The sequence below is a fragment of the Anomaloglossus baeobatrachus genome, chromosome 3, assembly GCF_048569485.1.
Source record: "Anomaloglossus baeobatrachus isolate aAnoBae1 chromosome 3, aAnoBae1.hap1, whole genome shotgun sequence".
NCBI lineage: Eukaryota > Metazoa > Chordata > Amphibia > Anura > Aromobatidae > Anomaloglossus > Anomaloglossus baeobatrachus.
The window spans coordinates 420,165,847-420,192,021 of record NC_134355.1 but is presented as its reverse complement, the minus strand read 5'-3'; the positions used below and the strand labels follow the sequence as shown (position 1 = coordinate 420,192,021).

General features: G+C 45.0%; 1 protein-coding gene across 4 annotated transcripts in view; it reads left to right on the top strand.

Moving 5' to 3' along the window:
• The window catches only part of DLGAP2 (DLG associated protein 2), a 738,892-nt gene that overhangs the window by 490,326 nt on the left and 222,391 nt on the right, over positions 1–26,175 (top strand). For all 4 annotated transcript variants that reach the window (XM_075340329.1, XM_075340327.1, XM_075340330.1 and 1 more), the window contains one exon: positions 4,060–5,135. In XM_075340329.1, coding sequence (XP_075196444.1) covers positions 4,060–5,135 — 1,076 coding nt within the window. The remainder of the gene's footprint in view (positions 1–4,059; positions 5,136–26,175) is intronic.

Genomic DNA, 26,175 nt, shown 5'->3' with positions numbered 1-26,175 from the left:
GGTGGCCTCGTGGCACTCCTCTGCCGGTTGCATCTGAGGCAAGTGCCCCGCCTGCCCCCTGGATATGTCAATGTATTGCATTCTTCTTATGTTTTGACAATGGGTTGTTTAAGGGACTTCTGTTTATATCTAAGGCCCCATTCACACATCAGATTTTTGCCGTCAGTCACAATCCGTTGGCTTGACGGATCGACGGATCCTTCGCAGATTATGGAAAAACTGATGTGACGGATCCGTTTTTCTACAGATCTGACTGGCTGGCTATTTGATACTAAATAAAATAAATTGGAGCGTGCTCAGTTAAAAAAAAAAACGGAATCCGTAACCGGACTCTGTAATTTGACGGATTACGATGGATCCTGCACTCATAGGCTTCCATTCTACCAAACAACGTAGACAAAAAACGTTACTTTGTCCGTTGTCTCCGTCTGCCGGACAAACAATTTTCGACGGATCCGTTGAATGACGGATGAAAAATGAGGCCATCCATCACAATCCGTCGCTAATACAAGTCGATGAGAAAAAAACGTATCCAGCTGCGTCAGTCGCCAGATCCGTTTTTTTTTCAAAATTCGACAGATTGTGAATGATGGCAAAAAACTGATGTGTGAAAGGGGCCTAAGAGACACATATAATGAAAGAACATCTCATAAGACTGATTCACTTTTGTCAAAATTTTGCATGATAATAGTTCATTTGAAACTTGAATACTAAGAGGACTTTTTTTAAAGTGGACCTATCAGTCTCCTGACATACGTTTTAGTTAACTTTTGCACTCTTCATATTATAATAATTCAGAACTGTTGTTTCTTAGATCTGTATTGTACTGCTTATTTCTACTAGAATTTTATTAAAAATATTGATTACTTGGTGTTACAGGTTGGGGTGTGTCCTTGTATATTGACCATGTTCAATCACTGCTTACAGTGTAGGGAGACTACTTTGACAAGTGTTATAGTAACACTCAGTTGTTAATTTAATCACATTTTTAGAAAAACGCCGCTAAATAACGGACTTTTACAAGGTATTTAACACCATTTTTTGAGCAAGTGATGGGTTTTATTTAAAGCAATAGTATTTAAGCCAGTTTCAGAGATCATATACGTTATGTATACCTGTATTCCACTTCTAACACATGATCACAAAAATACTTTTCACTATTTACTCAAATCTATCTATCTGCCAAAGATAGAACATTTTGTTTTGCACTATATTTTTTCACTTTGTTATAGAAAAACAGTTTTTCATTTACACATAATTGAAATACCTGCGACCTTACATACTGCTCTTTTGTTTTTCCACACAAAATTGAAATGACTACGACCTTACATTCAGCTCTATTGTTATTTTTTTATTTATTTTTTTAAAGTGTACCTATAATTTGAAAAATATGTTTTTACCCTATATAGATCCTGAAAACTGCAGCACATCAGGGTGCCTGAGTCCTGAGACCCCCAACGATTGCTTGAAACACCACTGTGAAGTGAGCAGCTCCTATAGACTTGATAGAAACAATATGGGTCCATGCACTGCTCCGTGAGTGTGGGGAATGGACCCACAGACTATACTATTGAGTCTCTACATCAACCTTTGACCTCAAGATGCTCACTTCACAGTGGTGCTTGTAGTGATCGTTGGGGTTCTCAGCATCTAGACCCCCTACTGATCTGCAGCACTATACAGCTCCAATCTATATATATAATTGCCTTATTCTGTCTGTCTGTCTGTCTGTCTTGCTCCAAAATTCTGTCCTTACCGCGACAAGCGTCTCATTGGCCGCTCGCCTCGCCTCGCCTCCGCCCCCCACACGGATTGGCCGTTTGCCTCGCCTCGGCTCCGCCCCCCCACACGGATTGGCCGCTCGCCCAGGCTCCGCCCCCACACGGATTGGCCTCTCACCCCGGCCCCCTGCACGCATTGGCAACTCGGCCACGCCCCGCCCCCCTCACGCATTGCATGCTCGCTCTGGCCCCGCCCCCTGCATGCATTCCCCAAAACGACACAGAGCCCCGACTCCCAGGTGAGTGCTGTACCCCCGGGAGCCCACATCAGCGTACGCCGCCGTGAGTGCTGTACCCCCGGGAGCCCACATCAGCGTACACCGCCAACCCAGCTGACACATACCCTCGCATTGCTGGTGTTGCCGGCGTATGCTGGTGTGGGCTCCCGTGCGAGCGGGGGGCGGGGTACGCTGGTAACCATGTAATATTGTGTAGCATGGTTACCAGCGTACACCGGCTCCCAGGTGAGCGCATCAAGGTCCTGCAGCGGCGGAACGCACACACACCCACACACATAACAACAGACACACACACACATCAGATCACACTCACTCTCACACACACCTCACACACACATCAGATCGCATCCACACACTCACAACATCCCGTGATATCGCTTGCTTCTCGGCGGCGATACTGTGCGTTCAGTGACCTTCCAGGACCTGCTGGAGGATCACATGGCCAGAAGCATGTGGTATCTCCGGATGTTGTGAGTGTGTGAGCGCGTATGTGCGATATCGTCAGTGTGTGTGTGCGTGTATGCGATAGGATGTGTGCGTGTATGCGATAGGATGTGTGCATGTATGCGATAGGATGTGTGCGTGTTGGCAGAAGGCAGAGGAGCACTGCGTGCAGCACAGCTGCTGGGACCGCACACCGGAGGGCACAGGCAGAAGTGGGGTGGGAGTGTATGCGATCAGATGTGTGCGTGTATACTGTCTGATGTGTGACTGTGGAGCACGATGGGGAGTGCGCAGCATGGGGGGTGGAGCACGTTTGGGAGTGCGCAGCATGGGGGATGGAGCACGTTTGGGAGTGCGCAGCATGGGGGATGGAGCACGATGGGGAATGCACAGCATGGGGGATGGAGCACGATGGGGAGTGCGCAGCATGGGGGATGGAGCACAATGGGGAGTGCGCAGCATGGGGGATGGAGCACGATGGGGGGTGTGCAGCATGGGGAATGGACCACGATGGGGGTGCGCAGCATGGGGGATGGAGCACGATGGGGGGTGCACAGCATGGGGGATGGAGCACGATGGGGGGTGCGCAGCATGGGGGATGGAGCACGATGGGGGTGCACACCTCCCCCACGCAACACACAAACAACACCGCTCTCACTCATAGACCCAGGATTAAATAACAAAATTCTGTCTGCACAATACCATTAATAGAGGGAGGACAGGAGCTTACTATGTACTGCAGTTTATCATTTAAGTCTGCACATGCACTAAATGAAAAAAATTAATGGATCAGAAAAATATAATTCTGATTACTATAAAGATATATGAACATACTGTAAATCATCAAAGAGTTTTTGCAATCTAAAAATGTCATAGTTGTTAAAAAAGAAGTGTTGAATAGGTGGATTATTACTGTAAACGTGTAGACATGTAGACCGGCCAGGGTTTCATAAATCACTTGTAAAATATTCCTTGGTTTTCCATGCTTTAAGTTGAATGTATAGATACTTTTCAGTTACATTTTTTTCTAAACATTGCACAGATAACTGAGTGTAGAGATGAGTGAACCAGAGTTCGGTGTTTGGTGTACATACCAAACACAGACTTTACACAAAAACAGAGTTTGGGTTCGGAGTTTGGGTGCTTTACGTGTGAACATCACTCACATTGCTGTGCTTGAGAACGCTCGGTCCACATCCCAGTGCGAGCTGCTTGTAGTGCTTGATCGGCTCTCACTGGGAGTAACAACAGCGTGATCGGATTTAGTACGCACTAAACAAAAAAATGGAAATACCCGACCACCCACCCCAGGAAGTGTCCTGTTTATGGCTGGCTACATGTAGGCGAAGATCTGAACTGCCCAATTTGTGACTATTATTGGGGTTTAGGTCAAGTCCGGGTCCCAAACCAAACTTTATCTAAAGTCCAGCTGAACCCACTGAATCAAACTTCAACAGGTCCACTCATCTCTAAGATAATGTATCAAGTAAAATATGGTCATAGAAAAAAAGATTTCCTACTGCTGTATACTGTATCTAGAGTTTTGTAGAAGTTATTTGATTATAACGGTCTATCTTACTTTGCTTTCTTTTCAGATCAGCAGCAATACTCATGGTCTCCTTCCCAGCACTTCAATGAAGAAAAATATTCTCCCGCCCTTAGGAATATGAAAGGATTATCCGGTAGCAGGAATCAATCACAGTTATGTTCTGGTCATACTTGTGGCTTATCGTCTCCTGAGGATTGTGAACATGTGCATGATCATGGGCACCATGGGCAAGAAACTAGGCAATCATATCTACTTAGTCCTACAGAGAGCTGTCAAATGGACCATCACCGTTGCTCCCCACGGAGTTCCATTCATTCTGAATGCATGATGATGCCTGTTATGATGAGTGATCACATGTCTAGTAGCACTTTTCCAAGAATGCACTATAGTTCTCATTATGAAACCCGTGATGACTGTGCGGTCTCACATACTAGTAGTAGTAAAATTAACAGAATTCCTGCAAACTTACTGGATCAATTTGAAAAACAACTTCCGCTGCACCGAGATGGATTTCACACATTACAATATCAAAAGACATCCACCGCTACAGAACAGAGAACAGAAAGCCCTGGAAGAATACGTCACCTTGTTCACTCTGTACAGAAACTTTTCACAAAATCCCACTCTCTAGAAGGATCATCAAAAGGCAATGTAAATGGTACAAAAGGAGACAGTCGTGGAGATGACCATCATCATGGCCACTATTCAAAGCATAGCAAAAGGAGTAAAAGTAAGGACAGGAAACCAGACAGCAAGCATAAAACTGGGATGACAGGGTGGTGGAGTTCGGATGATAATTTGGACAGTGATAGCACTTACAGAACCCCTAGTGTAATGAATAGACATCATGTAGACCATATATCTCATTGTTATCCTGAATCTCTGCAGGGACACTTTGGAGATCTTTCCCTTAAGACTTCTAAAAGTAACAATGACATGAAATGTTCAGCATGTGAAGGTCTTGCAATGACCCCAGAAGGAAAATATATGAAAAGGAGCTCCTGGTCGACACTTACCGTAAGCCAAGCGAAAGAAGCCTATCGAAAATCATCCCTTAATTTGGATAAACCCCTAGTCCATCAGGAAATAAAATCTTCCTTGAGACCATGCCATTACCTTCAGGTAAGGTACACAATGATGGGTCTAACCTTTTTTGAAAGTTAGTGTGTTTGAAATGCTGTGTGTTTATAATGTTATAACTAATTACAATTTGCCAAAGGCATCTAAAGACCCCTAAACTAAAGACTAATTTTATACATTAAAACATAACTTTTAATATTTGTCATTATTAATTCAAAAGCACAGCACACATTATTAAATCCAATCAGAAGCTTCAATAGCTGTTTGTTTCTCTTACTCTTTGTAGCAGTAAAATAAAACATAAAGGATCCGTAGGTAACATATAATAGGCAACAACTCAAAAAATGCTAGATTCATAAATTAAAGAGTCTTTGAATTTACCAAGTATGAAAATACCCAAGAGACACCGTGATTAAAATGTATAAACATTTTATTTTCAATAAATTCATAGGGTATAACATAGACAATAAACAAGAAAGGAACCAGAGTATGAGACGTGATGAAGGGGAAGAAACCCCACGTGACCCAGGGAAGGATATCAGATCTCACAGAGGATCTGCACAAATGCTTAGAAAAGCAACTAAATGCCCACATGCAAGTGCAAGGAGTTGCTAGCAATGAGAAAGACAAAGTCTCAATGCATAGCCTAACAAGGCAGATTAGCTTACCCAGCTGGCAGATCACCAATTTTACCCTGGTGTACACGTGGGGACCGGCGTCCCAACACGTGCTTCGCGTGGTGTGCTTCGTCGGGGGACATTATTAATTCAAAAGCACAGCACACATTATTAAATCCAATTAGAAGCTTCAATGGCTGTTTGTTTCTCTTACTCTTTGTAGCAGTAAAGCCTGCTTTACACGAGATGACCGATCGTGCAATCTCACGATCGATCGTACCCACCCCCGTCGTTTGTGCGTCACGGGCAATTGATTGCCCATGGCGCACAAACTCGTTAACCCCCGTCACATGTACTTACCTCCCGTGCGACGTCGCTGTGGGCGGCGAACATCCACTTCCTGAAGTGGGAGGGATGTTCAGCGTCACAGCGACGTCACACGGCCAATAGAAGCGGAGGGGCGGAGATGAGCGGGATGTAAACATCCCTCCCACCTCCTTCCTTCCACATAGCCGGCGGGAGCTGCGGGATGCAGGTAAGCAATATTCATCGTTCCCGTGGTGTCACACGGAGCAACGTGTGATGCCACGGAAATGATGAACAACCGGCGCCATGTTTCATAAATGATTTTATGAAACCTAGCGACGAGTACACGACTCACAATTTGGGAGCGATACTGCATCGCTCAGAGGTGTCACACAGGCCGACGTCGCAAGCAATGCCGGATGTGCATCACAAAAACCGTGACCCCGACGATCTATCGCACGATAGATCGTCTGATGTAAAGCACCCTTAATACCTTGCCTCTCAATAATTAGCATATTGTGTCTAGAAAAAGGCCTCTAATCCAGCTCCAAATATCAGTAGTGGGCTATAGTATAATCAATTGTTGCTCTCTAAATTAAAATTGTGAACTTATTACCTCCCTAACAGGTTTCATCAAACTGGCATCATCATGGGGATTGAGGCACTAACATTAGGTATCTCCGTGATGATGCCAGCTTGGTGAAACATGTTGGAGGGTAATAGGTTCACAAGAGCTGGATTAGAGGCCTTTTTATAGCCACAATATACTAATTATTGAGAGGCAAGGTATTACTGCTACAGAGAGTAAAAGAAACAAACAGCCATTGAAGTTTATAACTGGATTTAATAATGTGTGCTGTGCTTTTGAATTAATAATACTAAATATTAAAAGTTATGTTTTAATATAGAAAATTAGTCTTTAGTTTAGGGGTTTTAAGTTGTTTTTGGCAAATTGTAATTAATTAGCTATACCCCTACATTAACTAATGCGGGCGTCACATGATACGATCTATCGTGCAATCGCACGAGCGATCGTATCCGCCCCCGTCGTTTGTGCGTCACGGGCAAATCGCTGCCCATGTCGCACAAAGTCGTTAAACCACCGTTACATGTACTTACCTGCTGAGTGACGTCGCTGTGGGCAGCGAACATCCACTTCCTGAAGGGGGTGGGACGTTTGGCGTCACAGCGACGTCACACAGCCGCCAGCCAATAGAAGCGGAGGGGCGGAGATGAGCGGGACATAAACATCCCGTCCACCTTCTTCCTTCAGCATTGCCGGCGGCCGCAGGAAAGCTGCAGTTCCTCATTCCCGGGGTGTCACCTGGAGCAATGTGTGCTACCCCGGGTACGCTGAGCAACCGGTGCAAAGAAAAATGAACAATTTTTTAAAAATAAATGACGTGTAAACGATACACGATTTGTAACCGATTTGCGATCGTTCTGAGACGCTCATAGGTGTCACATGAAATGACGTCGCAAACGATGCCGGATGTGCGTCACGAAAACCGTGACCCCGATGACATATCGCACGATAGATCGTCTCGTGTGACACCCGCACAGGAACGACTTTTGTTCATATAATGTTAAAACGTCATACGCCAGTCTGAAACTGAAGTGTGGTGGAGTACAATGGGCCAAATTTACTAAGAGGTGCACTGCTCCTAATACATTTAGCACATCTTTGGGATGCCCACATGCCAGAAAAAAAATCTACAGCTACTATAACAGGCATAGAGCCACAATTTCTACAATGTCTGTAGTAATTATGGAAAATCTCTGCCCCTAACCAAGCCAAATTCTACTCATTTCTTCGGTAACTTGTAAAAAAAAAATGGTGTGGAAGCACAAAATGTTGAAAATATTTACATAAATGTGGGTGCAGATGGGAGATCTGACTGTAGATTTATGTTGCCTGAACCACAAACAGTATGACTTAGGAATTGGCTACATTATTGCAGCCGTGTGTATATTACTTTGAAATGCTGCGACATTCCAGAGAAGAAATAATTTGCAAAGCTGGAAAGGGACTAATTTTTTTTGGTGACCAGTCCAATGCAGCAGCTTCTACCCACCCCACACAGCTAAACTGACATGTCTATACCTACATAAGCACATAGGGAGAGTCCTGTCAGTCTAGATTAATGGGACGAGGTGAAGCTGCCGGGCATCGGTCTCAGACCTGTCTTCCAAGATGCATGGTCCATAGCCGTCTTTTCAATGTATGTTTTCTCTGAAATGTGGCAGTGTTTCAGAGTAAAATATACAAGGCTCAATAATGTAAACAGTGTCTGGTTCATGCTGCCCATGAGAGCCTTGTAGACAACTCCTAAGAGTTTTCTCTTGTTTGGCTGGCCAGCTCCTATAGCTAAACAGTTGTCATGGGATATCTAATTTTCTAGTACCCCAGAGGCGATCCAGTAGAAATACTCACTCATGGGTAGTTTATCTTTCAGACTGGTAAAATAAGCTATTGACCTCCTGCAATCATATAGCTTTCAGTGGTGTTTATTTGGTGATTATCTAACCCCAAGTGAGCTGTGCTCATTAAAACCTTCTAGATATTTGCAAATTTTCTCAATTGATTGCTATGTTAGCGATTCCTAGATTATAGTGATTTTTTTCATTTGCATGAGTCAGCTCCAGTAATTGATGCTTTGTCCAGAAACAAATGATCATTAAAAAAAGTGTAAGTGTGTCACGCTGTTTTTCTATGTGCTTTATGGCAATATTAGCGAGAAAGGGAAAATATGAGTTCCAGATGAGACAAAGAACACAAATAGAGCAGACATGACTAAGTAACAATTCACCTAATTTTATTTCCTATTTAATTGTGAAATGCTATACGTAGAGAGTCAAAAAAAGAGAAAAAAACATCAGCTCACCATGAATGAATTAGGACATCCTGAAGGCCGAGGTGCATGGGAAGAAACAAAAATAAGATAGACCAGGCACTCCAAAATGGATGCAAAAGGAAAACTTTATTCAAAATATAGAACAATTCAAATATTACAAGACGTTTCGGTCAACGCAGTGACCTTCGTCAGTGGAACTGGCTATATGTGGAGAAATAGATGATCTGTGCAAAGGAGAAAAAGAGAGAATTCTGGGGGAAACGAGTAGATTTATACGATGGACAACAATGTCATGTTTATGACGAGATGTTCACAGGAGAAAGATGTGAAACCTGCAGGGCCGAATAAAGAGATATAAGGAGACACTAAGGGTACCTTCACACTTAGCGATGCAGCAGCGATCCGACCAGCGATCTGACCTGGTCAGGATCGCTGCTGCATTGCTACATGGTCGCTGGTGAGCTGTCAAACAGGCAGATCTCACCAGCGACCAGTGAACAGCCCCCAGCCAGCAGTGACGTGCAAGCGACGCTGCGCTTGCACGGAGCCGCCGTCTGGAAGCTGCGGAGACTGGTAACTAAGGTAAACATCGGGTATGGTTAGCCGATGTTTACATTAGTTACCAGCGCACACCGCTTAGCTGTGTGTGCAGGGAGCAGGGAGCCGCGCACACTGAGCGCTGGCTCCTTGCTCTCCTAGCTACAGTACACATCGGGTTAATTAACCCGATGTGTAATGCAGCTACATGTGCACAGAGCAGGGAGCCGTGCACACTGAGCGCTGGCTCCTTGCTCTCCTAGCTGCTGTACACATCGGGTTAATTAACCCGATGTGTACAGCAGCTACATGTGCAGAGAGCCGGAGCCGGCAGCACAGGCAGCGTGAGAGCTGCAGAGGCTGGTAACTAAGGTAAATATCGGGTAACCACCTTGGTTACCCGATGTTTATCTTGGTTACAAGCTTACCTCAGCTGCCAGACGCCGGCTCCTGCTCCCTGCTCGCTTCATTTGTCGCTCTCTCGCTGTCACACACAGCGATCTGTGTGTCACAGCGGGAGAGCGCCTTTGAAGAAAACGAACCAGGGCTGTGTGTAACGAGCAGCGATCTCGCAGCAGGGGCCAGATCGCTGCTCAGTGTCACACACAGCAAGATCGCTAATGAGGTCACTGCTGAGTCACAAAAAGCGTGACTCAGCAGCGATCTCGGCAGTGAGCTCGCTGTGTGTGAAGCACTGTACTGTAGTACTGTAGCTAGGAGAGCAAGGAGCCAGCGCTCAGTGTGCGCGGCTCCCTGCTCCCTGCACACACAGCTAAGCGGTGTGCGCTGGTAACTAATGTAAACATCGGGTAACCATACCCGATGTTTACCTTAGTTACCAGTCTCCGCAGCTTCCAGACGGCGGCTCCGTGCAAGCGCAGCGTCACTTGCACGTCGCTGCTGGCTGGGGGCTGTTCACTGGTCGCTGGTGAGATCTGCCTGTTTGACAGCTCACCAGCGACCATGTAGCGATGCAGCAGCGATCCTGACCAGGTCAGATCGCTGGTCGGATCGCTGCTGCATCGCTAAGTGTGAAGGTACCCTAAGTAGGACAACAGGCTTAATTCAATTAGGGAAATGCATCTGAATAGACCTCCTGCAGAGAATCACACGGAATCTACCGCTAGTGAAAGAATGGCGCCCTACCAGAGCACCCATTCCTTAAAATAGAAGTGCCGTGTCATTCTATATAATAGACATGGAAAGAAACAGGCTGGCTCCTGTGCAGTAATAGTCCAAGAGAAAAAAATCCAGCATCCATAAATCTTCTCGATAAAAATTGTTTTTTTGTTTATTCCATAGAATTATTGAAAAAAGTAGACACAGGCCGGTCTCCATGTTTCGATCTAACACGCTTTTAATCATAAACTTATAGAGTACCTTATTTATAGTTTCCTCTGTGTATACACATGTATGTAATGTTGCTTTTATTTGTTATTAAAGGGGTTATCCACTACTTGGACAACCCCTCCTTATTCCCCATGTGTTCCACCATAAAATAAAAAAAGTTTATACTCGCCTCTGCTGCCAGGTTCCCAGGGTTCATGTAACATTATTATGACTTGCAAGCGCAGCGCTGGCTGCCCTCTCCATGCCTTTGGACACAGGAGTAATCAACAGGAAGTGAGCGGCCAAACTTAGCACCCACTTCCTGTAAATTACTTAACCATCTGAAGACGGGGAGAAGGAAACTCGTGGTAATTGGGCATTGGGCTCACATGTCATAACAAAATGTTATGTGAGCCCTGAGAACACGAGTTCCAATACTGCTGGGACTGCGCCGGCGCCAGATGTGAGTATAAGCTTTTTAATTTTTATGGGGGCACACATGGGAATGAGAAGGGGTTGTCCAAGTAGTGGGCAACCTCTTTAAAGCACCACTTAAGCATTTTGGTTTTTTTCATTGCTGGATTGGCACTTTCAATTTAAGTCCCATGCCCCCTGTCATGTACTCACCTTCCAGTGGCTTCACCTTTTCCGATGCCAATCTGATTCTCTTGCGCAGACTTGTGCCTGGACCTTATGACAGCCTGAAGTCAGAAGTTACGTAACAAGGTCTCAATGCAAATCTATGAAAGCCAGAATGAGGATCTCATAGACATGAATTGAGTTGTGACCTCCAGTGCACTCCATGTAACACTGGAGCAGCTGGCAGGTCACAAATTGCCAGAGACAGACTGGAAAAGCGCTAGAAACAGATAGACACAAGATTAACTCCTTCACTCCCGGCCAACTTTCCGTATTTCAGTGGGGGGGGGGGTTGCTCCCCTATTTCCAAGAGTCATCACTTTTTTATTGTCCCATCAATCTTGCCATATGAGGGCTTGTTTTTTTGCTGGATGAGTTCTACTTTTAAATGAAACCATAGGTTTTACCATATAGTGCACTGGAAAACTGCAAAACAATTCCAAATGCGCAAAAATTACAAAAAAGTACCATTAGATTATTGTTTTTGAGATATTTTATTCACTGTGTTCACGATATGGTAAAACTGATGTGACGGTGTGATGCCTCAGTTCAGTATGAGTTTGTAGACACCAAATATGAATAGGTTTACTTTTATCTAAGGGGTTTAAAAAAAAATCAGACGTTTGTCCAAAAAAGTGGCATACATTTTGCGCCATTTTCTGCAACCCGTAGCGTTCTCATTTTTCGGGATCTATGGACAGTGATGGTTTATTTTTTGCATCACAAGCTGATGTTTTAATGGTAACATTTTTGCGCAAATGCTACATTTTGATCACCTGTTATTGCATTTTGCGTAAAATTTGTGGTGACCAAAAAATGTAATTTTAGCGCTTACATTTTTTGTTGCTATGCCATTTACCAATCAGATTAATTGATTTTATATTTTGATAGATTGGGCATTTCTGAAACCGGCAATACCAAATATGTGTATATTTTTTTACTTTTTTTATCTCTTTAATTTTCAATGGGGCGAAAAGGGGGTGATTTGAACTTTTAGGGGTTTTTTTTTTATTTTACTAGTCCCCATAAAGGACTATAAGAATCAGCACTCATCTCTTGTCTCTGGCAGCAGCCGACAGATTGAAACAGGAAGTGACTCAGGCTAGCTACATGAGTCATGACATGACCCTGTGCTACCATGACAACCTGATCATGTCACTGTGATGCCGATGGAGACCAGTGAGTACAGATTTACCATGGTGGGGATTTAAATGGCTCTGTCAAATTTTGACAGTGCCATTTAAAGGGAACCAAACATCAGGATTTTCATGTATAAGGTGCAGCCAGTGCAGTACTGGCACTATCAGGCACAGTGTGTACATACCATTAGGGTGCAGCTCGGGTGTTTAGTCAGTGAAATCCAACTTTATAAAGTTTGAAAATTCATGCACTTTTTGATTGACATGTGCATCTCTCTCCTAATGTCCGGGCGTGTTATTGACGTTTATCCCCGCCCCCCCGCCGCCTATTCCTCCCTCTCACTGGCCGTATGTAAATTTCTCTCTTCAGAAAAATGGCGGCGGGGTTGGCACCCGGACATTAGGAGAGAGGTGCACACGTCAATCAAAAAGTGCACGAATTTTTAAACTTTATAAAGTTGGATTTCACTAACTAAACACCCGAGCTGCACCCTAATGGTATGTACAGCCTGTGCCTGATAGAGCCAGTACTGCACTGGTTGCACCTTATACATGAAAATCCTGAAGTTTGGTTCCCTTTAAGAGGTTAACAGGCACAGGCAGAACGCAGCAGCCGGCGGAGATTAGACTATGATTGCTTAGGACGTAATATTTTTGCCTGCAGTCATTGAGGTGCCTCAATTCTCAGGATTGTTGGGCTTCTCAGCTGTCTGAACCCCAGTGACTCAAAAGTGATGGCATATCCTACTTATCATGAGTTAATAAACTAAACTTCAACTCTACAGCCTCATCTCCTTCATGAATTGTTAACTTTAATAATTAGGGATAACAATTACTTACATTAAAGGGAACCTGTCAGGTCCAATATGCACCCAGAATCACGAGCAGTTCTGGGTGCATATTGCTAATCCCTGCATAGTGGTCCCTGTATACACTAGCATAGATAAAGAGAGCTTTAGAAAAGTATTTCTAAAGATCTTATATCATATGCTAAGGAGTGAGGGGTCTAGTCCCCTGGGAGTTAGTTCCCCTGGCTAGTAGGCTCCATTAGCATGTTAGTACATCCCTGTGGGCGTGCTATTATGCTAATGAATACGCAGCATCAGAGGATGATTTCACTCACCTCTCCACCGCCATTACATCCGACACTGAATTTCGGCTCAGTGCATGACCCCGGAGTTTCAGTCATGCACATTACTTCAGTTTGAAGACAGGACGCGTACACCCAGCTTCATAGTGCGCTTGACTGGAACTCCGGGGTCATGCGCACTGAGCCGATATCTAGTGTCGAATGAGTTAATCATTGATAGTGTTGAATGTGGTGACCAATATTCATTACTATCTATAAATTCCACATTTTATTGGTGGTTTCATGCATAGCATAGCTGAACATAGCATAGCTTAGTTGTGCTACAAGCTGGCTGTCAGGGCAATGAGGATGTGAAATAGTCTGGGGAATAGTTTTTAGACAGGATGCATTAGAGGAGCCTGGAGTGTTTTCCTTTTGTGTCTATTTTCCCCCTGTCTGTCTGCCTTCCTTTGTGTTGTATTATTGCAATGGTGAGACTAGTGCTCTCGCCGGCCTTCTAATTGGCTAGGGTGAGTTCAGGGCAAGCAAGGGCATAGGCACGTGATTGGTGTCAAGGGGGAAGGACCTGTATAGCAACATTAGGGAGTGTAGGGATCGGACTCAGGTGAGTGGCAGGAGGTGACCCCCACTCGCCTCTTCCTAGCACCAGGGATCATGGTTGTATCGTTTTCCCTGTGTACGCTGTCTATTGTGGTGCTCACCGTGAGTTCACTTATACCTGGCAGAATCCCAGTAGTCACTGCATAAAAGTAGCCTTAACCAATCACAGAACTAATGACACAAATTCCTCCCTGGCTCAATTTCTGTATACACCTTTATTTTACATCTTGCCTTTATAACTAGGATTTAGTCAGTTAAAAATTGGTTAAATTAAGTGTGAAATCTATACTTTCTGTGAAAAAGACTTAAAACTGTGATTCACTTTAATCTATACCTTGTCCTACAATATTCCACTGTATGGAAAAAAAAAATCATTGTCATATTTATTTGTAGTAGTATACAGAACATTTGTCAGACTTAGGTTTACTGAGTTTATTTAGCTCCTGTAAATCAAATTTGTGGAGGCTGGAACATTTCCTGCTTTAGCCTGTTCATCTTTAATTATCATTTACAGTCTCTGTCTATTGGAGTTAATAAGATAACTTCCCTCTATGAACTCCATTTGTGATGTCTGGTTGGGTCATATTCATTTGTGAGGTAACAGCTGCATAATGTTTACCTTGAGGACATACAATTTGAAATTCATGTATATGATTTGTTAGGTTAATCTTGTAATATACATTAAATTATATTTTGTTCCATATAGCTCTCTTTATTTTCTCTCTTCTCTCATGATGTATAATTCATAGTGCTCACCCATTTCATAAAGGGGTTATACAGTGTGTGTGTGTGTATATATTTATATATATATATATATATATATACTGGAAATAAAAGTGTCTTAATGTACCTTAAGTACAGAAGTACAGAATATTGATTTATATTCAGTTTCTATTTGCTTTTATGTTGATATAAAATAATGCTATGTTGTAAATAGAGTTGAGCGCGGTTCATGGTTCTCCAGTTCGCGGTTCGAGTGATTTTGGGGGCTGTTCTAGATCGAACTAGAACTCAAGCTTTTTGCTAAAACTCGATAGTTCTAGTTACGTTCGAGAATGGTTCTAGCAGCAAAAAGCCAAGCTAATTACTAGCTGGCTTTCCGCTGTAATAGTGTAAGTCACTCTGTGACTCACACTATTATGAAATTTCAGCGTATAGTGTGCGGGAACAGCGCATTCAGATCACTGCTGCTGGGATAATGGCTCGCCATTTTTTTTTTCCTTGTCTTCCTTCCCTAAGCGCGCGCGTGTAGTGGGGCGGGCCAGCATGTCAGCCAATCCCAGACACACACACAGCTAAGTGGACTTTTAGCCAGAGAAGCAACGGCATGTGTGATAGGATGTCCATGTCACATATCCCTGCATTATAAAAACGGGTATCTGCCCGTCCAGACGCCATTATCTGCCTTCTGCGTCTGGGTGTCAGTCACCGCTGGCGTAGCTCCTGTCTCCGATACTGCTGTGTACGCTCTACACACAGCGCTATACAGAATAGGGATAGAAGTTTCTATTAGCCCTTGTAAGGGCTAATACCAGCAGGCTCAGAGCCATAGGTGACAGTCAGGTCCGTGGAAACAGATTTTAACAGCTACAGAAGATAACAGCGTCTGTGTAGCTAAGGTCAGGGATTTCCTCGCTGCATTTCCCCATTAGGAGGGATAGAAAGTGAGGCTTCCTTTCCTGTACACTGACCCACAACTCTGCCACTGTACCCTCCTGCCCTTTGCACACTCAAGCTCATTGTTACTAAGCCATTATACTAGCAAACACTGAGTAAACTTAGTGGCATCCTAAAAGTGGCTGTTGGACTTCCATTATTGTCCCACTGGTGCAAAGCTATTTGCAGCACCACTGCATTGCACACTGAAACTCATTGTTACTGAGCCATTATACTAGCAAACACTGAGTAAACTTAGTGACATCCTAAAAGTGGCTGTTGGACTTCCATTATTGTCCCACTGGTGCAAAGCTATTTGCAGCACCACTGCATTGCACACTGAAACTCATTGTTACTAAGCCATTATACTAGCAAATACTGAGTAAACTTAGTGGCATCCTAAAAGTGGCTGTTGGACTTCCATTAGTGTCCCACTAGTGCAAATCTATTTGCAGCACCTCTGCATTGCACACTGAAACTCATTGTTACTAAGCCATTATACTAGCAAACACTGAGTAAACTTAGTGGCATCCTAAAAGTGGCTGTTGGACTCCATTTGTGCCCCACTGGTGCAAAGCTATTTCCAGCACCTCTGCATTACACCCTCCTGCTCATTTTTAATACGCTAAAATAATAGCAAAAAATGCTGCAACTTAGTGGCATCCAGAAAGTGGCTGTTGTACTCCATTTGTGCCCCACTGGTGCAAAGCTATTTCCAGCACCTCTGCATTACACCCTCCTGCTCTGTTTTTAATAAGCTATAATAATAGCAAAAAATGCTGCAATTTTGTGGCATCCAAAAAGTGGCTGTTGTACTCCATTTGTGCCCCACTGGTGCAAAGCTATTTCCAGCACCTCTGCATTACACCCTCCTGCTCTGTTTTTAATAAGCTATAATAATAGCAAAAATGCTGCAATTTAGTGGCATACAAAAAGTGGCTGTTGTACTCCATTTGTGCCCCACTAGTGCAAAGCTATTTACAGCACCTCTGCATTACACCCTCCTGCTCATTTTTAATAAGCTATAATAATAGCAAACACTGAGGAAACTTAGTGGCATCCAAAAAGTGGCTGTTGTACTCCATTTGTGCCCCACTGGTGCAAAGCTATTTCCAGCACCTCTGCATTACACCCTCCTGCTCTGTTTTTAATAAGCTATAATAATAGCAAAAAATGCTGCAACTTAGTGGCATCCAAAAAGTGGCTGTTGTACTCCATTTGTGCCCCACTGGTGCAAAGCTATTTCCAGCACCTCTGCATTACACCCTCCTGCTCTGTTTTTAATAAGCTATAATAATAGCAAAAAATGCTGCAATTTAGTGGCATCCAAAAAGTGGCTGTTGTACTCCATTTGTGCCCCACTGGTGCAAAGCTATTTCCAGCACCTCTGCATTACACCCTCCTGCTCATTTTTAATAAGCTATAATAATAGCAAACACTGAGGAAACTTAGTGGCATCCAAAAAGTGGCTGTTGTACTCCATTTGTGCCCCACTGGTGCAAAGCTATTTCCAGCACCTCTGCATTACACCCTCCTGCTTTTTTTGAATAAGCCATAATAATAGCAAAAAATGCTGCAATTTAGTGGCATACAAAAAGTGGCTGTTGTACTCCATTTGTGCCCCACTAGTGCAAAGCTATTTCCAGCACCTCTGCATTACACCCTCCTGCTCATTTTTAATAAGCTATAATAATAGCAAACACTGAGGAAACTTAGTGGCATCCAAAAAGTGGCTGTTGTACTCCATTTGTGCCCCACTGGTGCAAAGCTATTTCCAGCACCTCTGCATTACACCCTGCTGCTCATTTTTAATATGCTATAATAATAGCAAAAAATGCTGCAACTTAGTGGCATCCAAAAAGTGGCTGTTGTACTCCATTTGTGCCCCACTGGTGCAAAGCTATTTCCAGCACCTCTGCATTACACCCTCCTGCTCTGTTTTTAATAAGCTATAATAATAGCAAAAAATGCTGCAATTTAGTGGCATCCAAAAAGTGGCTGTTGTACTCCATTTGTGCCCCACTGGTGCAAAGCTATTTCCAGCACCTCTGCATTACACCCTCCTGCTCATTTTTAATAAGCTATAATAATAGCAAACACTGAGGAAACTTAGTGGCATCCAAAAAGTGGCTGTTGTACTCCATTTGTGCCCCACTGGTGCAAAGCTATTTCCAGCACCTCTGCATTACACCCTCCTGCTTTGTTTTAATAAGCTATAATAATAGCAAAAAATGCTGCAATTTAGTGGCATCCAAAAAGTGGCTGTTGTACTCCATTTGTGCCCCACTGGTGCAAAGCTATTTCCAGCACCTCTGCATTACACCCTCCTGCTCATTTTTAATAAGCTATAATAATGGCAAACACTGAGGAAACTTAGTGGCATCCAAAAAGTGGCTGTTGTACTCCATTTGTGCCCCACTGGTGCAAAGCTATTTCCAGCACCTCTGCATTACACCATCCTGCTCATTTTTAATATGCTATAATAATAGCAAAAAATGCTGCAACTTAGTGGCATCCAAAAAGTGGCTGTTGTACTCCATTTGTGCCCCACTAGTGCAAAGCTATTTCCAGCACCTCTGCATTACACCCTCCTGCTCATTTTTAATAAGCTATAATAATAGCAAACACTGAGAAAACTTAGTGGCATCCAAAAAGTGGCTGTTGTACTCCATTTGTGCCCCACCGGTGCAAAGCTATTTCCAGCACCTCTGCATTACACCCTCCTGCTCATTTTGCTACGCTATTTTTATCGCAAACTCATGGAATTCCTTGCTACATTTCATCATTAGGAGAGATACAAAAGTGAGGCTTCCTTTACTGTCCTGGTACACACAGAACACGGCCACTGTACCCACCTGCCCACTTTTGCCATGTTATTTAATTTGCTCAAAGAGCTGACTCTTTTTCTGCCATCCTAAAATTGTTTGGAATACTAAGTTAGTGTTCCTTTGCTGCCAAGCAAGGTGCAACACATGTGCATTCTACACTCCTTTCCATTTCTGGAATGCAATTATTAACTGAAGGTAGTCCAGCCAATCTTTGACAAAGGTGCAGGCGTGGATATAATATTTCCTTCATCCAAAGGTGGTTCTCTCGATGTCTGACAGCTCAACAATACCATCTGTTTTCACTTACAAAACAAGTGATGACCTGCCAATCACACTGCTACTTACAGGTAAGGGGGTGGAAGTTCAGTGTGAAAAAACATAAGTGACTGCTGTCCCCACAGTCACAGAGGATGAAGAGCATGCAGATGCACTTGATGGGGCAGGCGGTGGTTGCACAACCCCGCTAGGCTGCATTGTAGCACAGTGAAATTACCATTTCGACTTATGCTTCATTTTAAGTCTTGTATTTGATGGGCTCCCCAGTATGCAGCAAAACCACGCAACATGAAAAGCACTGTATGCAGTTGGGTTCATAAATGATTGTTTAACTTTCCCAAAACAAACAATAAGAAACATGCATAAAATTGAAATAATAGAACAATCTATTCAGTTGCCTACTACTTGCTAATCCCTCTGCGTAGCAGCAGTAATTGTGTGTTTGTGTGTGTGTGTGCGAACACGACTTACTAGTGGCGCATCACAAGAGCTTCCCAGTTATGTACCTAAACATAGACAAAACACATCACCTACCCTGAATACCCTTGTTAGCTGAAGCCTCACAGATAAGGCAGGTGATAACAGTGTGAATGCAAACCACACAGCTCTGCAACACAGTCATGGAAATCTTGAAAATCAACAGTCAATGCAAACATGTGTCGCTGTCCCTCTATGATTTAAACTGTACGTGACAATTTGACAGTGCAGAGGCAGCAAGTCTGATTGTCTATATAGTCGTCCTACCCAGAACAGATATGTGTTTTGATAATAAAACACAGTGTCGCGTGCACGCATTACTGTCTGGGCACAGCCTACCGTACCCGGGTACTGTGATGTCCATTTGCCATAAATACAGACTTTACGCTCCTATCATGGTAAACAGTATAGACAGCACCGGAAGAATGTTGGTCTGTGTCACAGGATGCTGCTCACTGGCGTTACAGTACTCCTCACCAAACTCCAAAAAGCCTCCCCTCACAATTGAACAAAGTGTTTCCGCGGTTGCTCCTTGCTGTAACACACACATTTATCTTTTCATTCTGTTCATAGACAGCATCTCCAAGTCCACACAAGAAGATCGTTTTGCTATTGCTATAGTGACCAAACAGACAAATGCAGCTCCAAAAAAACAGCAGCCCCTTGTGTGTAGTCTGCAACAATGCATGCAATGAACGGCAAATAAGCATGTTGCATTGACAATGGCTAAAGCTGAGCAATACATCCTCACGCTATCAATTCATATCCATGTGACACTTCATGGTGGAAGTACTCAAAGTTGAGATTTTTTGCCTTCGACGTACAGATTGTTACAGATTACATGACTTGGGTGATCCTTTGCTATGTCCAAAAAATTTCCAGGCTAGGCAAGGCTTACAGCCCATGCGAACTACATAGCCAACATAACTTATGCTCATAGGCAGAGTTGGGGCCGAGGATTCTGTTGTTGACGTGCTGCCAGTACTTTGTCTTTGTCCAGGAAGACACAACATAAACTCGTCGTCAGTAGCATCCTCCTCCACCTCCTCTGCTGACATCATCGATTGGCTCACTTTGGTTTGACAGTAAGTGGTGTCTCCAACCTCATCATCACCCTGTGTGTTTTCATTCCCCTCGTCCTGAGTCCTCCGTGACAATCATGTTACCTCATCATGTTACCCATTGTCTCCACCAGGATGATGTACGGTTTGGAAATGAGGGTGTACATTATGCTCAGCACCTTCTTCATCGGGGCCTGGATCCAACTCACAAACCTTGTGGCCATCTGTGCAGATAATTTCCCCTGTCTCCTGTAACTCGCTGCCTCAACACGTCAGATTATCTGCTACACCCACAAGCTTCAAACGGAACCTGAAAACTCATCTGTTCATAAACGACTATAACCATTAAATGACACCACCACCGTGCGGAGCTTCTGCCCAACCTACACCCCACCTACTGAACCCAAAATACTTTACAATGTAATCTCGCAAGAGGATCCTCTGCCCTCTGTACCAGTCTGTCTATTGTTACTTGTATATGTATTCTGTATGTAACCCCTTGTCATGTACAGCACCATGGAATCAATGGTGCTCTATAAATAAATAATAATAATAATAATAATAACTTCTTTGTCTGTACTCACTGCAGCTTTGGAACAGACCTCTGATTCACAGGCTATAGTGTGACTGAACAGCTCTGCAGACTCAACCATCTCTGTTACCCCATACTCAGCAGGGCTGGTTAAAACTTGAGATCTGTTAGGAAGCAAGTGCGATTGGGTTGACACCACAGTGGAATGGAGTATTTCTGATATTGAACTTGAGGTGGAGGAGAGGCCACTTTATGGTGCACTTGGGATCCATTGAAGCAGCTGCTGTTTTGGTGCCTCATCTACATTTGTTAGCGATGGTCGTGTCCATAAAAAAAGGATCATATCTGATTATCCACGGGAAGAAGTACACATGTTATTTTGGCTGTTATTTGTTGTTATGAATCGGTGCCGCCGTAAACGCAAGCAACCTGCTGCAGTTCCAGTTGCGCCCAGGCGTCAGCTGCCATTTAGGGCTGTGCCTCAGGTTGTCCAGCTGGATGCTTTCTCCTCCACGTCTAAGTGTGGAGAGGCGGCTAGTGCGCATGCGTGTGCCGATTTACCCCAGCCGCAGCCTAACTCCAGTGTTTAGCCTACTGAGTATGCTCAGCCTGACTGTGCCATTCCTGAGGCTAAGTCTTCATTTCAGGCTACAGCGCATGCTCATTTGGACTGTGCCTGAGTTATTCTGCGACCTGTGGTTTCACACACTTACAAAGGGCCTTGGGGCTTGCCTCTTTCTCGGGAGGCCACTAAAACTAACTGCACCCAACATCAACCCCAGGTGTCCCCTTACAGTGCAGTGGCGGTCCACACTGACCGCAATACCGAGAGTGGCGTCACAAAACTACATATAAAGAAGCAACCTACCTGTGACCAGACTGTTCCTCCACGTGGAGTCCCTGAAGGTGGGGCTTAACACTTAGTGCGAAAAGCATCTTTGCACAGGTACTTGCACTCCGTGCCGGGTCTAAGTCCTGTGTTGTGCCTAGACAGCATGCTGAAGCGAATAGTCTTTTTTCGGAGACTCTATTTCATGCTATTGAGCATGCTCAGGCACTTACTGCATCAGAGGCTAGGTCCGGTAATGAACTCTTGGCCCTGTCCCTGATGTGGGGGGCCCATATAGACCACAGGGCATCAGGTGTCCTGACGATGTGGCCAGGCCACTCCCAACTGGCTTGCAGAGGCCCGCCCCTATGACTTGTCACCTCATTATTGTTGGTCAGACGATGACTGGTGAGGTGTTTGGGTCGTGGCTGCCATTCGGTCATCATTGAAGTGGCGGTTCTGAATAGGACGCTAGTTATGCCACTCATGACGTGTCACTCTGGTTTCGTCTCCAAGAGGTGCATTGTGGTCTACACTGGTTTGGGGCGGACCCAGATTATAAAAGGGGCTGGAGCCAACCAGGAGGTGCGCAGTCTTCTATTATGCTCCGAAAGAGCACACCTCCATGTGTTGAACCCATTGCGGCTTTAGGCCAGAGGTAGGCAGGGATAGGGCGTCGATGCAGGCCGCCACCACAGTTGGTAACGCAGAACGGTTAAGACCAGCTTCTGTCCTACCAGTCCTGCTAGTGCAGCCCAGTGGCATTAACAGGCCTGCTGCTGCTGATGCGCCTGCTGTCCACAGGTGTGGCCCCAATGCACACGGACAGCATACCCAATGGCTCCTGTGTTGTTAACAGGGAGTTGCTGGGCTGGGTGGGCGTGTGGACCCTGTGACGCTAACAGGGCTCCCAGTCTCAAGATCCAAGTGGCGTCTAACTCGGTTCAGGCTACTATTAGTTTCATAGCCACTCAGCTCTGTATCCTCCACCTAACCTTCCAGTTGCCAGCCTCTCCTTTTCCATCTGGGAGCACGGTGGACACCGACTGGCGATGGGGATATATACCTTTCTCTTTCTTTTCTTCTTAATTTTTATATATAGTGTTAACATAGTATGTACCACCTTATCCAAATCTGCCATTCCCACCATAACAGATGTTGTTTCTTCAGCAAATGTTACTGTTGCTTAACCACCAAACCCACGCACACAAACTTTTTTCCCCATTCCAACACACCTGTTCCCCTTTCCACCAGCATCTGTCCTTTTTCAACTCATTTTGTATATGACCAAAAGTGCAACTCTGTGGGGACACCGTACTCAACGCCGTCTCAGCACAGCAGCCAGCCCTTGGTCCCTCAGATCTGGACAAGTAAAAGCCCATTTCCTTCTATCCCTGACAAAGCGTTGAGATTCTCTTAGTGGAAAAGCAGATCTAAGATTGCGTACCACCTTCTGCTGATACTCCTGCATACGTGCGTCCCTTTCTATGGCCGGAATTATTTTGCAAAATTTTGTGTTGTACCGGGGATCTAACAGTGTGGCAACCCAGTAGTCAGCATTACTTCGAATTCGTACAATCTGAAGGTCATGTTGTAGGTAGTCCAGCAAGAAGGCACTCATGTGTCTTGTGCATCCAGGAGGACCAAGTCCTTGGTGTGTTGGTGGCGGAGAGGTGAAAATCGTGCCTCCTTCCTCTGCCCTCTCCCCCCAACCTCGCACAACCGAAATGTGAGCAAGCTCTCACTCATCTGCTGAATCTTCCATGCCCATCGCCAGTTCGTCCTCCATTTCTTCATGGGCTCCTGTACCTTCCTCAACAGTTTTGCTGATTATATGCATCCTTATTAATCCCTCTCCCCCACCGTCCCATGACTGCCGCCTAGGTGCCGCTGACCGTCTGGACCTTGTAGATCTTGTTATCCCTTCCGCATATGACTCCTCCTGTACTTCCTCCCCTTCCTCTTGTCCCAACACCTCACTCCGAATAATGCTTACAGTGTGCTCCATCAAGTAGATAACCAGAATTGTAATGCTGAGAATGGCATCGCCAGTGGTAAACATCTTCGTCGACATTTGTAAACTGTGTAGAAGGGTGCATCGGTCCTTGATCTGACACCACTCCAGCAGCGTGATCTGCACCACCTCTGGATCAAGTTAGCCCAGGGTATACGTCATAGCGTATTTCAGCAGGGCTCGGCGGTGCTGCCACAGACGCTGCAACATGTGCAGATTCAAATTCCTGCATGTCGGCACATCACATTTCAGGCGTTGACCCGCCAGACCAAAAGACTTCTGGAGTGATGAAAGTTGTTGAGCTGCTGAGTGCGAACGATGGAAGTGAGCGCAAGGCCATGTAGGCCGGGATGGTGTTTTAAAAATTGCTGGAGAAGCAGATTCAACACGTGAGCCATACAAGGCACGTCTGTCACAATGCCCTGATGAAGGCCCGCAGCCAGGTTTGCATCATTGCCGCACACGGCTGTTAAGTCACCACCGGAGTCCGCTCAATCAATTTGTACTCCGGTCGCCAGGTGACAACGTGATCCTTTCGTGCATAGTGCTGATGATGGGAAAGGAGTCGATGCCAGCGGCGCAGGTGGACACAGGTTATGCTCACCCACTGGACTGCGTTACCTTGACAGATGCAGAACCACAGGCTGAATGTAGGTGGTGGGTATCTCACAGATGAAGTACCATCATTCAGCTACAACCAATGGAAATACACCACAACCTTTTTTAGGCCCATCCTCTCTGCAGACCACTGCCAGACAAAGCTATGAACCTCTTGTTACTGTTACCCCCAGTTCAGTTTTATGACTTTGTGTGCTTGTTACCTGACTACTTTTCCTGCTTGCTGTTTATGTACCTCGTTGGCCGATACGCATTTCACCTCTGCTTGTTTTCTGATTAAGTCCTGGCCGTCCCATTCTGTTCCTCTTCCTCAATTAATGTTTTGACCCTGCTTGACTACTATTCTCTGGAACTGCAGCCTTCCACAGGTATTGATCAACTTGGGCCCTGTGTAATTCGAAATCACTGTCTAGGGGTTAAATGGTTTCAGGGTTCTGGGGGTCCACCTTGGTGAGTGGCTTCCATCTAGCCTATCCTTTACAGCCCGTCTGAGTGTGTCGATCCAGGCAGGCATTATACCGTGCCCTCTGCAGAAGGCCATGTAGGCCGGAATAGTGGTTTAAAAATTGCTGGACAACCAGGTTCAACACGTGAGCCATACAAGGCACGTGTGTCACATTGCCCTGAAGAAGGGCCGCAGCCTGGTTTGCATCATTGTCGCACCCGGCCTTCCCTGGCTGCTGGTTGAGTGGAGACAACCATTGATGAAACTCGGTCTCACTCTCCAGAGCTTACCGTCCACAACTCCTCAGCGGTGTGACTCACATTTCCCATACATTTCTAAGTAAAGAGTCAACCGCATCATGCTGTTGAGCAATCGAGCCAGCATAGTAAGGAGGTGTATGGGATTCCTTGGGCACACTTACAAGGAAGGGTGGCCTGACTACACAGGGTTTGGGTCAAGGTGGAGGACCCACATGAGGTTGAGGAGGCAGAAGCAGTGGAGGAACATGTACATACAGAGGAAGGATTGACACACAACTCGTGGGGACGGAAAGACTTGTACAGCACAGCCTTCTCCATCTCTCACCATAGTTACCCAGTGCCCAGTCAGCAACATGTAACTCCCCTGTCCATACTTAATGGCCCAAGTATCTGTGGTGAAATGCACACTGTCACACACAGTGTTTCTCAAGTAATTGGTGATGTTGTGTGCGACCTGCTGTGGTAGCGTGGGCACGCCTTTCTTGGAGAAGGAGTGGCGAATGGCCATCGGCTCTTGGGGCACCACAATGGGCATAAGGTCTCGAAAATCCTTGGTCTCAAAAGGGTGTAAAGGCAGCCTTTCTGTAGCCAACAAGTAGCAGATGCTGAAAATCAACCTCTTAGGCATGTCATGCCCTTCGAAAAGCATGTAAAACACAGCGAGGGGACTCCAACCACAGTCTCCCTCGTTTCCACTAATTGGGCCACACACACCCCACTTGACTGGCATCAGTTGACCCCCCTTTTCAAGATGAAAAAGATGCTTTGCATGAAGCACTCTCAAAAATACGCGTGCCTTTCGCCTCCTCTGGTTGACCCAGGGGAAGAAAAGTCCTCTGAGAGCCATGGCTTGTTCATCTTGGTTGTTTGAGAAACACAGCGAGGGGACTCCAACCACAGTCTCCCTCGTTTCCACTAATTGGGCCACACACACGCCACTTGACTGGCATCAGTTGCCCCATTTTTCAAAATGA